The sequence below is a fragment of the Myiozetetes cayanensis genome, unplaced genomic scaffold, assembly GCF_022539395.1.
Source record: "Myiozetetes cayanensis isolate MyiCay16 unplaced genomic scaffold, myiCay2020 scf4, whole genome shotgun sequence".
Taxonomy (NCBI): domain Eukaryota; kingdom Metazoa; phylum Chordata; class Aves; order Passeriformes; family Tyrannidae; genus Myiozetetes; species Myiozetetes cayanensis.
This window is the reverse complement of record NW_026087631.1, coordinates 55,657,646-55,674,187: the sequence shown is the minus strand read 5'-3', so window position 1 is coordinate 55,674,187 and position 16,542 is coordinate 55,657,646. Positions and strand designations below refer to the sequence as shown.

At 32.8% G+C, this 16,542-nt stretch overlaps 1 protein-coding gene across 4 annotated transcripts in view; it reads right to left on the bottom strand.

Moving 5' to 3' along the window:
• The window catches only part of KDM4C (lysine demethylase 4C), a 260,992-nt gene that overhangs the window by 196,042 nt on the left and 48,408 nt on the right, over window positions 1–16,542 (bottom strand). For all 4 annotated transcript variants that reach the window (XR_007630468.1, XM_050328708.1, XM_050328710.1 and 1 more), the window contains 2 exons: window positions 8,980–9,083; window positions 1,488–1,625 (listed from right to left, as the gene is read on the bottom strand). Coding sequence is in view for 3 of the 4 variants with exons in the window: in XM_050328708.1 (XP_050184665.1) it covers window positions 1,488–1,625; window positions 8,980–9,083 (242 nt within the window). In the remaining variant the exon portion in view is untranslated. The remainder of the gene's footprint in view (window positions 1–1,487; window positions 1,626–8,979; window positions 9,084–16,542) is intronic.

Genomic DNA, 16,542 nt, shown 5'->3' with positions numbered 1-16,542 from the left:
AGCTTTGCTCTACACCTGCAGACGAATTTTGCCATTCTCAAAGTACAGCTGAATCAATTCTTTAGCTGCATAACACTGATACCTTTAAAATCCAGGTCAGTTTTACCTGCCATATATAACTTTTGTCTGTTCCATGGTTCTCTCAACTTTCTTTCATTGTACTACCCACAGAAATTTTAAATTATTAAAAGCATAGATTTTAGAGGTTTTAAATTAACTCTATGGTTGCCACCTTATCCATTGGCTATTAAAAACACAACTTTCCTATTAAAAGTGAAGACCAGTCTGAACATGTTAGATGAACGTAGAGATTTTCAATACTTTCACTACTGTTATTATGTGCATACAGAGCTCATGGGGACAAAAATATTCACAGACTTTTGCCTTGTAAGCATATTCCACCTCTTGAGCAATAATAATCCTTAGTGCCTAAAATTGGAAGTTTCTGCTATTAGAGAACTATCTCATGAAGATGTTCCCCAGTATCCCATGTTTAACAAGAGTTCACTATCACTACTTAGCTGTTAAACCAGCACAGATGACTTTGCCCTTTATTCCATGTCATCATATAAGGACATCTTATAAGGACATCCCTATTGGAAAGGTTTTTCTCAATAACAAACAAGTCAATGCAGAAAATGCCTCTAGCTTAATTTCTGAGCCATCCAAACCAAGGCTTATATAAGCCTTAACACTAATAAAAATCACAGAATATTGAACAACAGTAAAAAACTTCTGCTGCACAAACTGCGCACTTTCTTGATTTTGTGTCTTTATTCCATTACTTGTATACCCATCAGTGGATGGCTATAAGCTGTTCAGAAGGGACAGGCAAGGAAGTAGAGACAGTGGCACAGCTCTGTACACTGAGAGTGTTTTGACTGTACAAAACTCAAAGATAGGGATGATAAGGTTGAGTGCCTATGGGTAAAAGGAAGGAAAATATGCACACCACAGCACAAGATTGCAATCTAAAATATCTTCAGTAATACACACCTCAGTTCCATTATTATCTTGTACTACAAGTTTTCTGATTACATTAAAGATAAGAAAAGTTGAATTTGTTTCTTTAAACTTTAAGTTTCACTATTGATGTTTCTTTCCAAGTATCAGAATTCCTAGTTCAACTAAAGTGTTTTCACAAACAGTAGAGCTTAACACAGATTTAAGAGCAGAAATCAGTTGTCTTCACATATACTAACCTCAGTATATGTAGCTTCAACTTAAAAATATCCATAAATAGAACTAGTTTTGAAGAACAATATATACATTAACCTGTAAAAAAACCTCACTACAGAGAGGAATACATATTGCTGGAAGTATAATACCCACTATAAAAATAGCAGCTATAAATAAGATTTCATTGGCAGTGTAAGGTACTACCTGATCTCATAGTTTTCCCTTTCTCATCAGCTTCCATAGATTTTTAAAGAAGTAAACCACAGGAAAGATTTCCTTACACATCAATTTTCTGCAGTATGACTTACCAATTTTGCTGCTTTTCCATAATCAATCCATCGAATGGTGGCAAAGTTTGTTGACTCCGCACAGTTATATCCATGGTTAAATCCCGCATGATATCCATATGGGAAAGTGATCATAAATTCTCCTGCCTCTTGTGTAATCTGTAACATTTAAAACAAAAAAAAAATCCCAACAAAATAAATAAATTTTAAAAAACCTCAAAGTGATCCACATTACAAAAGCAGTTCTGGTCCTAAAGCATTGAAAACTACATTTGCCTTTACAACTAACTGAAAACTTAAGACTTTTTCCTCACTTTGCAGGGAAATGAAACTTACACAGTACACTTGAGACAACATTCTTTACTACAAAATGCATAGGAGCATGTAACACTTTACAAACTCAGAAAGAACATTCAGAAAAGCTAATATGGAAGCAGAGGTTCACTGGTAAAGGGAACTAGATAGTACAGAATGAAGAATTCCTACTGGCTGAAAGGAAGCAGAGACACTCTGGATCAAAATACCCCAACAATCATTCCTAAATAAACAAAATAATTGTACAACTTATTCTGTCCACCATCCTGAAGAAGTTCCTATAAAATTGTACCAAAAATTTTCTTCAAAAGACTGGAGAGAGATCTTCTTTCCTACACTCTATGATTTCAAAAACTGCTATTCAATGACTTACGACTGAGAGCCTGATTAGCTTTTTCAGTTCCTTCCCATCCTATTTTATGCAAGAAAGCATAAAGTATGAGAAAGTCTAAGGTGAGGAGCCTTAGCAGTTTAGGAAAACAATGTTGTTCATCCTAAAGGAACACAATGGAATACCTCAGGTAGTGTCCTTAAGTGGAGAGAGGGAAGAAGGAAAAGAAGAATGAATGAAAAACACCATGCACCAATTCTTAGGCCATACAGCTGTGGCAGTGTGCTCTCCCCAGCCCAAGCAATACCCACCAGTGGTAGTCATCATGGCTGCATATGGTTTAAGATGACCTTTGGGAAGATGGAAGGCAACACAGTGGCCAGGGGCTGCCTTGTGCAGTGACCCAGATGTCCTGTTGGTATGTGAATATGACTGTAAGTCAACCATGCTCCTCCATAAACAATGCCGCAGCCCAGGGCAGAGGCTGCAGCCAGCATCTCCCCTTGAGCAGGGACACTTCTCAAGGTTACTCCTCAGGGCTGAGAGACTTCTTGCCATGTCAGATATTTTGTTAAGAGAATTGGGAGTAAGCATACTGAAACTCTGTCGTCTTAGCTAAGTGATGTAAAGGGTTGATAGTGCATATATAATCCTTTAGACATGAAGAGTTGACCAAGTATGGTGACAAAGTCTTGATCCAGCTCCTCTCAGACTGCCCTATGAAAAGGAGCTTAGAAAGCAACAGGGTCCTCTCTGAATCTGTGACTCAAGAGGACGGTCTCCCTGACAGCTCTAGCTGATCCTGTCCGCTATGCAATAAATTCTTGAATGTATGTTGCCATCAGATCTTGTTAAACCATTGTCATATTAACCACTAAACTTTGTTAACTCTTGCAAGTGAAGTGTAGCACACTCTTTCCATGACAGCTGCTATCACCAAGCAGATCCTTGCATTGGAAATCCCATGTAGAATATCTCAAGATAAAGCTATTAAAGCACCACTTTAGACATTAAATGTAAAACAAATTTTAATCTGCTACTGTCCTTCCCCTCTTCCTCTTTAAACAAAATTTTAGAGAGCAGAGACACTCTGGCATTACTGGTAACAAGATTTACAAATAACTTAAGGACAAGGGGGATAAAAGAGGATTCTCAAATTAAAAATGTTTGACTACAGTTAAGCTCTAACACTGTCTTAGAGTATAAGCAAGGGTAGTTTTAAAGAACTACACTGGTCTTTACAAGTGCAACCAAAAGAAAAGTGTGCTAAGGCCACTGGTTCAACAAGAAATTAGAGAAAGCAGATAAAAAACGAAAAGAAAAAGCCCCAACTAATCAACCAAAACAAAAAAAACCTTCCTAAAAGCCACTGCCATGGTAATTATAATTAATTATATCCAAAAATAAACAATTTTCCTACTTCCTGGTTTTAAAAGATACATCAGATTTAAAGGGCTTCTTTAAAAATTTGAGGAGGGAGGTGTGAGAGGGAGGGAGAGAGGAGTGCAGAGGGAGAGGGGAGAGGGAGAGGGGAGAGGGGTGAGAGGGAGGGGGAGGAGGGGGAGGGAGGGAGGAGGGGAGGGGAGAGGGAGAGGGGAGGGAGGAGGAGGGGGAGGGGAGGGGAGGGAGGGGAGGGAGGAGGAGGAGAGGAGGAGGGAGGGAGGAGGAGGGAGGAGTGGAGGGAGGAGGAGGAGGGAGGGGAGGAGGAGGGGAGGGGAGGAGGAGGGGAGGGGAGGAGTGGAGGGAGGGAGGGAGGGAGGAGGGGAGGAGGGGAGGGGAGGGTGAGTGGGTGAGGAGGGGAGGGGAGGGAGGGGGAGGGAGGAGGGGAGGGAGGAGGAGGAGGAGGGGAGGAGGGAGGAGGAGGAGGAGGAGGGAGGAGGAGGGGAGGGTGGAGGAGGAGGGGAGGGAGGGGAGGAGGGAGGGGAGGGGAGGAGGGGAGGAGTGGAGGATTACTTATATATTTATTATTTATTATTTATTTACATTTTACTATATACACATTATTATTTATTTACATTTATTACTTATTACTTAATATTTCACTACTACATTTAATACTTATTACTTAATATTTACATTAACATTAATTATTACGCACATTACATTAATACTTTATCATTTCATCATTTAATATTTATTACTAATATTTAATATTTAATATTTCATTTACTTAATTATTTATTATTTATTATTTATTATTATATTATATTATTATATTATTTATTATTTATTATTTATTATTTAATATTTATATATATTTATTATTATTATATATTTTATATTTATTATTTATTATTTATTATTTATCATTTATTATTTATATTTATATTTACATTATTTATTATATTACTAATACTCATTATTTATTTACATTTAATATTTAATACATTATATTTATATTTACTATTTATATATTTATTACTTTACATGATTATTTACATACATTACATATTATTACATTTAATACTTATATTAATATATTATATTATTATTACACATTTATTATTTATTTACATATTTATATTTATTATTTATTATTACATTATTTAATTATTTACTATTTATTATATATTATTATTACTATTTAATATTTATTATTTAATATTTAATATATATTATTTATTATTTACATTTATTATTATATTTATTATTTATATTTATTACTTATTATTTATTTATTATTTAATATTTATTACTTATTATTTATTATTTACATTATTATTTATTATTTCATTATTATTAATTATTATATTATTATTTATTATTTAATATTTACATATTATTTATTATTTAATACATTATATTAATATTTCATTACTTAATATTTACTATTTAATATTATTATTATTATTTATTACTTTACATATTTCATTACTTATTACTTATTATACTTAATACTATTATTACATTACTTACATTTACATTATTATTAATACATTTACTTATTACTTAATATTTAATATTTACATTAATATTTATTACTTATTATTTACATTTACATTTACACATTATATATATTTAATAATACACACATTATTAATATTTACACACATTTAATATTTACACTACACACACTATTACTATTATTTACTATATTACTTACTATTTACATTTACACACATTTACATTTACATTTACACATACTTACATTATACACATGTTACACTACTCATATTTACTTACTACATATTATTTAATATTATATTTACATTTATTATTTATATTATATTATACATTTATTATTTATTACATATTACTATTATTTCATTATTTATTATTTACATTACATATTTATATTTACATTTATTATATTATTATTTATTATTTATTATTTACATTATTCATTTAATTACTTATATTTATTATATTATTTATTATTTATATATTATTATTATTATATTTATTATTTATTATTTCATTATTTAATATTATTATATTATTATACATATTTAATATTTATATTATTATTTAATATTTATTATTTATTATTATATTATTTAATATTTATATTACTTATTATTATATTACATCATTATATATTATTATTAATATTACACATATTTATATTATATTACATATTATTCATACTTTATATATATTTATTATTTATTACTATATTATTTAATATTATCACATTTATTATTTATTATTTATATATTTGACATTTAATATTTATTACTTATTATTATATATTTATTATTTACATTTATATTAATATTTACATATATATTATACATATTATATTGATTATATATTATTTATATACTTACATTATTATATTATGATTATTTATTATTTATTATTTATATTTATATTATACATATTAATATTTATTATTTATATTTATATTTAATATTTATATATTTATTATGATATTTACATATATTTACTATTTAATATTTGACATTGATAATTTATTTATTATTTATTATTTATATGTACATGACATTACATTATATGACAGACATTGGAGAGGAGAGGAGAGGAGAGGAGAGGAGAGGAGAGGAGAGGAGAGGAGAGACAGCACTTCTGTCAGTCACTAATATTCTCTCCACACAGAGACAGTTGTAATCAGCTGAAGCCAGACCACCAAAGACGGTATCAAGGACAGGCTAGTCAGAGACTTGAAATTGCACACTGTCTTCCGAACTATCTGATAAGAGTTAATGAATAAAGTAGATTACATAGAAGTGAATAGTGAAAGAGATTCCCCATGCTCTGTTTGATACACCTTTTTACATGAAACACCCATCAGACAACAGGCCCTCTAAAAAGCAAACAGATCTAAATGAAGCAAATAATCTGAGCGATGACTGATGAGTATTCAACAAGAAGCAGTTGCTGATTAAAATAAGGAGACTTTTCAGATATTAAATAGGCTGTTTTCATTGTCCAACAATGCTTTTCATAAGCAATACACTAAGAAAAATTGGAAGGACAAACGTGACCCTTTTTAGGAAAATACACTTATCAAAAAAAGAAAGGGTTACATTTTAAACAATCACTAAAATTAAAACTCACAACTCCAAACATTTTTCTTATTAACGTCATGCCCTAAATCTCAGCTTTCTGCTGACACAGTTGTCTTACATTTATTTTCTGCTTTTAAAAACTCCTTCAAAATTCTTATCTTACAGATTTACAAACTCCTTGTTGCTCTTTTTTTGCCCAATGAAAAAACACACAGGGTTAGCACTTCAAGATACCTTTTTCTAATTGTATTACAGATTGAAGGAAAGAGAGAAAAACATGAAAAATATACTTAGCCAACAAAGCTAAAGAAAAAAATGACATCTTACATTTTGCATGGTTAATTTTTTTGTGGATTCATATTTAGTACATACATGCAAATGCACATACAGTTGCATATATTATAACTGCTATGGTAGCACTCCCAACAATTGCTGTGGGAATGTTTAAGGAAGATTATTCTCAACGCTAACGATTCCAAAATTTATCTCAATACACCCTCCCACTGCTGACAGTTTAGCAGGTGTTCTATTGCAACAAGCAGCAGTTCAGCTGCCACCTGGTAGGCGTAGGCTGACTTATCAGCATTCAGCACATTTTCACTTCTATTACTTTGAGCCATGAGAGATCACAGCCTGGTTCTCTCTGTTCACTTTCTCACTGAATCCCATTAATTACAATTACACTCGGGTACAGGCTGCTTCCTCTAAAAACGAGGTGACAGAACCAAACTTTAACTGTTTGTAGCTTTTTTTTTTCTTTTCTTTTTTTTTTTAAATTATAATATAAGAATAGACACCAAAATACAAAAAGTCAACTCCCTTACCCCACCTCAAATGTGTGGTACTGAAAATAAGAACACTATTTTAAACACCAATCCTGAAAATTATACTGTTCAGAGTAATGTTCTGTAAATCCAAAACTATACATCTAGTTTAAAACCTTCCAGCTTGGAAAGTTTTGCCTGACAGTTTATGATAAAGCACAAGGCTATGAAGGGAATCAGTACTTACCTATATATTACAAAAACTGAACTCAGCAACCTCATTTTCATATGATAATATATCATTCAGAAAACAAACTACTTATTTTGTAAGTAATTTATTCAAAAAAAGCTTGCTTTCCAAGGCAGGTAGTATCATTCTAAATGCCTACATTTCTTCAATTTTACACTTAGGTTGACTCAAGCATGAAAAGTGAAGTGATATTCCAGAAATGCATACATCAAATCAGTGGCTTCTTCCCACCTGTGCTGCCAACAAGGTTATAACACAGAGGTGCTCTGGTTCTTGCTGAGCACGTCTGACACAGCATCAAGGCTTCTTCTGCTCCCTGCACCACCCTGTCAGCGAGGAGGCTGGGGATGCACAAGCAGTTGGGACACAGCTGGGACAGCTGACCCCATGGCATCATGCTCAGTATATAAAGCTGTGATAAAAAGATGGCACAAGGATTGTTTGGAGTGATGACATTTGCTTCCCAAGCCACTGGTACATGTGACAGGGGCCTTGCTGTCCTGGGCATGGCTGAACACTTGCCTGCCCAAGAGAAGCAGTGAATTAATTCCCTGGTTTGCTTTGGTTGCTTTGCATAAGAAATTACTTTGTTTACTTTGCCAAAGGATTTGGGTTTTGCTTTCCCTATTAAACCATCTTTATCTCAACTCACAAGTTTTCCAGCTTTTACCCTTCCAATTCTCTCCCCAGTTCCACCAAAAGGGTGTGATCAAACACCTGTGTGGTGTATTTAGCTGTGCAATAATACACGTGAAAATATTCACTTAAATTATTACTATTCATATTCCACTACATTATTTTTCTTGTTTTGCTCTCTTACCTTCAACCTGTAATACAGTTAGAAAATTATTCACTTAAGTTACTATGTGTAAAGTTTCACACAGTTAAAAAAACATCAGCTACACCAGACAGAAAGCACTGTGTTATCCTATATTCTAGGCTGGGGAACATGCTCTTGTCAAACGTTTATTCTGCCATGACTATTACTTAAAAATAATCATTCACTCTTTGTCTATTACGTTACAGCTTTTAAAATACATTTTAAATTAAATACCAGTTATTTTGGCTTTATCCCACCCTAAATCTTTCAGACCATGCTACTGATAAAGTTATATTTAAATTGAAAGCATGGAAATAAATGAAGAAATTTTGGTAATGTCTTAGAAAAAAAATCACAGAAACTTTTACAATGAAGCCAATGTGGTGGCTACAAGTGTGCAATGCTAGAAAATTCTAAGCTAAACTATATAAAAGTTATAATACATCTTTTTATGCAGTCATTGCCTAAAAAAAAAATTTTACCCCACCTTAATATGACAACCTTCATAATAAACACTAACTCAATACATGAAAGCCGACTTTAAAAAAAACACTAATGTACCTTGTCAAAAGGAATTCCATAATTTTTCAATATTGATGGAGAAATCAGAGTTATCTTGTGGCGAAGAAAAGCATCACATCCTTGAGAGCTGCTTGGGAAGAACCCTAATAAGGCAAGATAAGCAAAACTGTGTATCTTTCCATTAAAATAAGTAGGAAATTATTTTACAATACTTAATACTGTTTAAATTTGCTTTGTGATTTTTTATCATGCCATTCCTAGGTTCTGAGAGATTTGTAAAATTCAAATGTACCTCCTAAGTTTTTCAACTGCTTTTCAGGGGGAGGGGTTACAGGGGTTTTTGTTTTCTTTGTTTGTTAAGAAGTGAAATAATTTAAAATAAATCTGGACCTGTAAATTTAGGCATATTTTCTTCCCTTTTAGAGAAATACATTATTGTTGGGGGCTTTTTTTTTTAAGTTAAGTTCATTTTGCACACACGACAATCAATTACAGTAATAAATTTGGAAGGATTCCACAAGCTCTAGGTTTACCCAGCACTTACAAACCATCTACACAGTAAACAAATACCATTTTCTAATTAGGTGTTTGTACAATTTTTTGTATCCGTCTTGCATAAATGTTAATCTTTCACAGAAGCAATTTAATTCTTGGAGCATCACACTCAGTACTCAATTATAAATAAAAAAATAAAAAAAACAATCATCACTTTCAACCAACCATCTTGAGAAAAAAAAAAAAAACTAACAAGAATTTCCCATAATACATAGCCTTCTCTGTAATTTTAATTTTTTCACTCTGGTGAGTCTTACATATATTTGTCCCTTAACAACCCTAAAAGTTTAGAACAATTTTAAGGTGATCACAATATCCTTGTTATATTCTTTGTACATTTAATTCTGGCACACTCACCAGTACCAGAAGAAAATTCTTTTTCTGATTTCTCAGAAATAAGGTTAAGCAGCATTTAAGCATCAAAGGTGTAATGTGGACTTCTGCTGATCTGTACTAGGAAGTCTGCTAAGCTGCCCTGAGATCAAATTTTATTCAAATTCATCCTTTTGCTTTTTATCACCACCAACAGGCATACAATTCTTTACTTTCTTCCAAAGCTGTAAATAATGTTCTAAGGTTCAAAAGTACTACTTGATAAGTACTGTTTTATCGTGTATGTTTGGCTTCACTGACTAAAAGACAGTTAAGAGAAGCTGGCCCAAAATTAGTGGACTGCAACATTCAACTATTTGGGCACAATTAATGCCTATAACATAATGATAGCAATCATAACTTAGAACCTACAGTTTATGAGATTCAAGAAATCTTGGTCCTGAGTGACATAATAAAAGAAATATACTGGAACTTACTGTGAAAAATGTGATTGAAAGTGATACTTGAGACTTGAGGAAAAAGCCAGTATGAAAGGTAGCAAAAAGCTTAATTTCTAAAAGCAGAGAAAGTTTGACTGAATTTTCCTTGAGAAAACAAATTTTGTACCGAATTCTGATACTGAAATGTTTAATTAGCTTGATATAAGATGATAAAAAGCAAATGATGGGCTGACATCCAAAACTTAAGTTGTATCACTACAACTCCAAGAGATCAGAAATAGTTGTGACAAGTCCAACCAGAAGGCAAGCTTCTTGCTGAATTCCAGGAAGCTGCAAATAACACAAAACAGTAGAACACAACCTGCTCAAAATCCAATACAAGACATTTACAGGAAAACGTCTCCTGTGGTTACAGAGCCCTCGCAGTGAAATCAAAAGTGCAGCCTACACATTCTGTACCACTATAAAATATCTTTTGACTTGCTGAAGTCTACACTTACACACAAAAATTTTTGAGCCTCATTCACCTCATTTTCTCAAAAGCACTCCCCTTCAATGAACAAGGAAAGAAAGGAAGGTAGTATTTCCTCCTTACAAGACTCTGTTTATCAGAAGGTCTTTTGTTCTGCCAGGCTAAATGTAAGGTCACAAAAAGTTTTCTTTCAGAAAAGAAAATCCCTGTGGAGAACTGCTGAACAGATGTAAAAAAATACCTAAAGGCACACTGAATAGCAGACTTGCATTAGAAATATTATAAGAGCCTTACAAAAACATTATATGGAAGCCAATTCTAGATATGCCTGCAACACCCAGAACCACTCTCAAATACCAAGCTGATGGTAAAACTACAAATTTACAGAATTACTATTTAATCCTGCATGTTTATTGAAATCCCACATCAAAAAAAAGTACTGAAATCTATCTAGAATGTAACTACCATTCAAGTTCTGTAATACATTCTCATGCTTTTAAGAGACACATGAAATCTTAATTTAATCCATTAACACTAACCATTAATTATAAATTAGTTCTATAAGAGCAGGTATTTTGCAGGAATTGGCATGCAACCCCATTTTCTTGGATGGTCTCTTGAGATATGGCAGAACTGTATCCTATTCATCTTCTTGGAAATAATTACACAGAAACAAGATGAGAATTCAAAATAATTACTTCACATGAGCCAGTAAACAATAATCAGAGATCAGGGTAAAACTGAATTAGGTTGCTCATTGATTTATGCCCATTAGAAAAAGACCATCAAATTGAAAAGTCTGTAATCCATGATTTACAGAAACATCAGCATTCTCAATACCTAGAGCAGAATTAGAACACTCTACAAGGTAAATATGTGACTCAACACCTGGTGGCCAAACATTTGGGCACGAACATATAAAATACAGGAAGTGCACATTTATTTACCAAAGTCAAGGTCCCTCTCTGGCTTTTTAAAATCCTTATCTCCTTCTCACAAACAACAATAGCACAGAATATGTGAAAGCACAGGCTGAGAATGTGCTAAAAATCAAAACCATGTCCTTAGAAGATTCTTTATACATGTTTTGACAGATACCATAGCCTAGAATGTCCAATCTTACCAATGCTATTTGTATTAACAAAATGAAACTAATTCTATAGTTACAGCAGTATCACTGGGCTGGTGAAGATACATCCTTTGTCAATGTTATTCCACCTCAGTGTGACGTTTCCATATCATTTCTGGTTTTATAACCCACACATATGCTAGATAGAAGTCAAAGCCTGTAGGCACTCACCAGATTCCTAGCTGTGGATCCTTGTGTATCCCTTCCAGCTCAGAATACTCTCTGATTCTGCGACTGAGAATTCAAACACACACTGTAGTGCTGCACTGAGAGTCTAAGTGTACATTACATGGTTCAGGAATAAAGAACATGTTTTAAAAAATAAGTTCCAATCTATAAATTGCTGAGGGACAATGAGCATTGCTATCTAGAAGGCTCTTTTTTTTTCTTTCCATCCTGAGAGTATCCTTACTACATATCACAAACAACTCGTATCAGACAACCACATCAGTATCATACCTGTCACTCAGTCAAACTGAAGTGGATTGGGTTCCATTCCCTGATTCATTAGCATTTTCAAGATACCTGGAATGCTTATCTGTGGCACTAAGAATGTGTCCATAATATCTTTAATTAAACTACTCAGCTAAAATCATAAAGGGACAAATTACAATATTATTCCCAAGAGAGTAATAACTCCATTATACTGAACTCATTGATTTGCTATATAGTACCTTGTATGATCCAGGACATCACAATTTGGCTAATAATAAAGTCATTATTTAAGCACACACACATAAAATCATATTCTTAGGGAACTTTCAAACCAAATTCTGACCAGCCAATGCATGAGACTACACTTTCTGTAAATTTTCTACACTTCCATAGTCAAGACTTTACCTGAAATATTACAGTAAAAGTGCTGCATTCCTACTTTATTATTATTTAAAATTCAAAAAATGAAAATACAAAACAACATAAGAAAGAGAACACCCTAAATTGCAAATATCTTTACTGAAATTTAATGTTAATGAAATTAAAAATAAACCAAATTAAAGAAATTAGGCTCAAAGTTATCGTGTTTTTTTATTTATATAGTTAATATTTTAAGGATCTAGAATAATATAAAATATTACTCATAATTCACAGATCAGTACTCTTGAAAACAGACAGGGATGAAAAACTTACTGAGCTTTCTAGTAATTGTCTTCTCAGATTTTACTTTGGTAGGTATAAGTACAAATTTCATATGATTTATTTAAATTACTTTGCAGTGATTTAAACTAATTTAACTTTCTGTGATGAACATAAAAGAAATTAGGAAGGTAAGTTTGCATGACAACAATTGTCACAAAGAAACAATGGCAATCCGTATGCTATACAAAGCACAGAGTACAAAACCCACAAAAAAGTGGCTTTCAAATGCTAGGAAATATGACTGTCAGTATGGCCGGATGAATACATTCAATAAATACACTTAAGTTTATTATCTCTTAAATGCAGCTTTCCTAACTGGACTCATATCAGTTGAGAGAAAGTTCAATTCTTCAGCTGCTCAAGTTTTCAAATTGAAGACCCTTAGAAGTTACACAAGTTCTGTTTCCAATACCATTTCAACAATTATTTTGTATTTATTTTCAGATCTAACAGGTAATGACTTCTGCATGAAATGAAGTAATTAATACTATACACCATACAAAACTTTTTATAACAGCCCTATATACTTACAGTATATTAAACTTTACTTTACTTTCTTCTTTAACATAACTGAACACCACAGATAGATGTCATCTCCTTTCTAAAACAGTTTTCTGCACTCAAATGATCTATTAAAAGATCTTCAAAATCCTTCAAACTGTCATTTTTCATTTGGCACTCTGCTTCTATTCTCTTTATTTTCTAACCCATTTTGTGAAACAAAAAATACTTAAGAATACGATAGTATTCCAGATTAACATAACAGCAAGTATGAAAATTGCAGTTAACAGCTCACTGGAGATTTTTATTACATTTATGTCTACATAAAATTGAAAAAAAATCTACATAAATGAGAAAGCAGCTGAAGGGCAAAATCAAACTGTTGTCTTTATTAGATGCAAGCCTAATGTCTTTCAGATATAGCATTTGTAGGCGCCACAGTCAATCAAGATTTCAATGGAAAATAAAAATGAAAGCATTCATGCACAAAAGGCATGTGTGGTAATTGTGATGTGCAGACAAGATAATGGAAAATATTCTAGCCTTCCTTTAATTTCATGTATCAACTTCTGCCTTGATTTAGACAGCCTGTCACATTTAATGTATTATTTTATTATTTTAATTATTTAGGAGCATTTGATTAATTCAGTAGGTATCTGGTCATCAGAGGTAACCTTGAATAAATTAGGGGTTTTCCTTCAAATATTGTACTCATGCAAAAATATAATTAAAAATATTTTCAATTTTCCTGTCATTAAGTATGAAGGTCTCATTTACACTATGTTTTATTAATGTTTGCTCTTAAGTGACTTGCAGCCACGCAGCTGATTTTATATTTTCATCTTTGTAAGGTAACTTACTGTAAAACTCAGTCTGAACTTTAGGAGGTAGCAGCTGCAAAGCAGATCACAGAGGTCTTAACTGCTACAGCATGGAAATGATAAGAAATGGTCCATCATCTTTATTATTAAGTACTACAGCATCATCTTCTATATTCCATTCTCAGCTCTTAGCTGGACCCAAATTATCATGAAAACAATCTACTCATAGAAAAATACCCCAGAGGACATTAAAACTGAATGCTAAACTCTTAGTTTCATGGACAACCCTCTTTAACATTTCCTAATTCACATACGTTATACTGCTGTTACAAAAATAATCTCTGTATGAGGACATAGTTTTCTTATGTAAATCAAGTTTCAGAGAGTAAACATAATGGAATAAACCCTATTTTAAATTTTATCATCACTCTTCAGTATCCGATTCTATAGTTTAGTTGCTATTTACTATTCAAAACACGGTTATGAAGTAAAAATAGGTGACACTGAAGTCCTAAGTGCATTCAGCCTATTGTCCAATTCTGACTCTAGCATTTGGACATTAGGACACGATATTGTTCTCCCAGTATAACCTATTGGCTTCTGAAAAACAGTGGGTTTGGAGATCTCCATTTCTCCACCTGCTTTATGTTCCTTTCCTATTATTTTTGTAGGCCACTATCAGCAGCAAGAGGCCTAAGCACCTTCAGGCCACTTTTCTAACATGATGTTTTGTTTTTCCTTGAAGCAAAACATGTATCTCCACAAGTTACCTACTTCCTGAATTTGTACAGGTTAACCTAGGTTGATCTAGGGAAATTAAGGTATTCCAAAGAAAAATCTAAAGGGTTTCTTTAGCCTGCAACAAACAATGCCATGCCTCAATGCCACTTCATTTTTAGAAATGAGTGAAAAAGCGCTGCTGAAACTGCCCATCCTCTTCCCTCACTTTGAAAATAAAATTCAACCCATGCTCACAGATTTCACAGAATATTCTGAGTTGGAAGGGACCCACAAGGATCATAGAATCCAACTCATAAGTAAATGACCAATATGGGGATCAAACCCAAAACCCTGGTGTTATTATCGCCATGCTCTAACCAACAGAGCTAATCTCAGTGTTTTTACAGGACATTTAAACTTGAATGGTTTTAAAACACTGCACAGCTACAATCACACAATATGAAATCCACAATAAACACCAGAGGAGCCATTTCACATCAAATAAAAAGAATATCTAACCAAAGATCTTGCTTTCATCAAATATCAAATGTATGTGTGCAGAGAAGTGTTTACACATAGCATGAGCATTTTTCTTTCTCTGACTAACCTACTACCAACCAGACGCTGCTCCAAACCTTACAAAGCCAGCGGCAGTTCCTAAGCTCCTCTAACAGATAAAGGTGCCAGTGTTGTCCAAACTCCACCAGAAGCCATGCAAAATTTTAGAATCACCATGGACAGGGAGGAATGAATGCTGTGGAAAAAAAAAAAACATCTCCTTGCGTTTGCTTTGAGTCTGCTAAGATTATTCATCTTTCACCAGTCCTAGTGTAAACTTTTATAATTCCCTACTCCATTTACTCTTTTAATATTTCTTGTAAATCTTAATTATTGAATCATCCTATCATAAGTCAGCATCCATTGCCCAGTCTATATGTTTCAATTTCTCTACCAAAGAAAACTAAAAGCTTCAGGTTAAGTGTATATGGAGTTCTATACTTTGCAAATTGGAAAAAGAATCGGGAAAGCAACAGACAACTTTTTCAAATGAAACTACAGCAAAATTTAGGAATAGGAAATGGTTGAAATCTGTTTTCTTGGGACATGCTTTCAAGACTGGAAATCCAAGACAGGTCTTGACATTCACATCTCTAACTACTCTCCTATTTTTCTCAGCAATAGTTCTAAAAGAGCACAGAAAAATAGCCATGCATCTATATACAAAAAAAAAAAAAAAAGTATGAAAACCAAAACATACAAACATTTTCAGAATTTGGTTATGATACACAATACCTATTAGGAAACTGCAATAGCATTCTTTATTATTATGGTTAACAGCAAGCTAAAAACCTGGACTCCCAGGCCAAGAAACATCCCTATCACAAGTTGCACTCATATTTTAGAAACAAAAACAGAGGTATACTATCGAATGTAAGGCAAAATTACTGCTGGAGAATTTTCCTATAGACTCATGATTTTTATCCTTTAAAACTA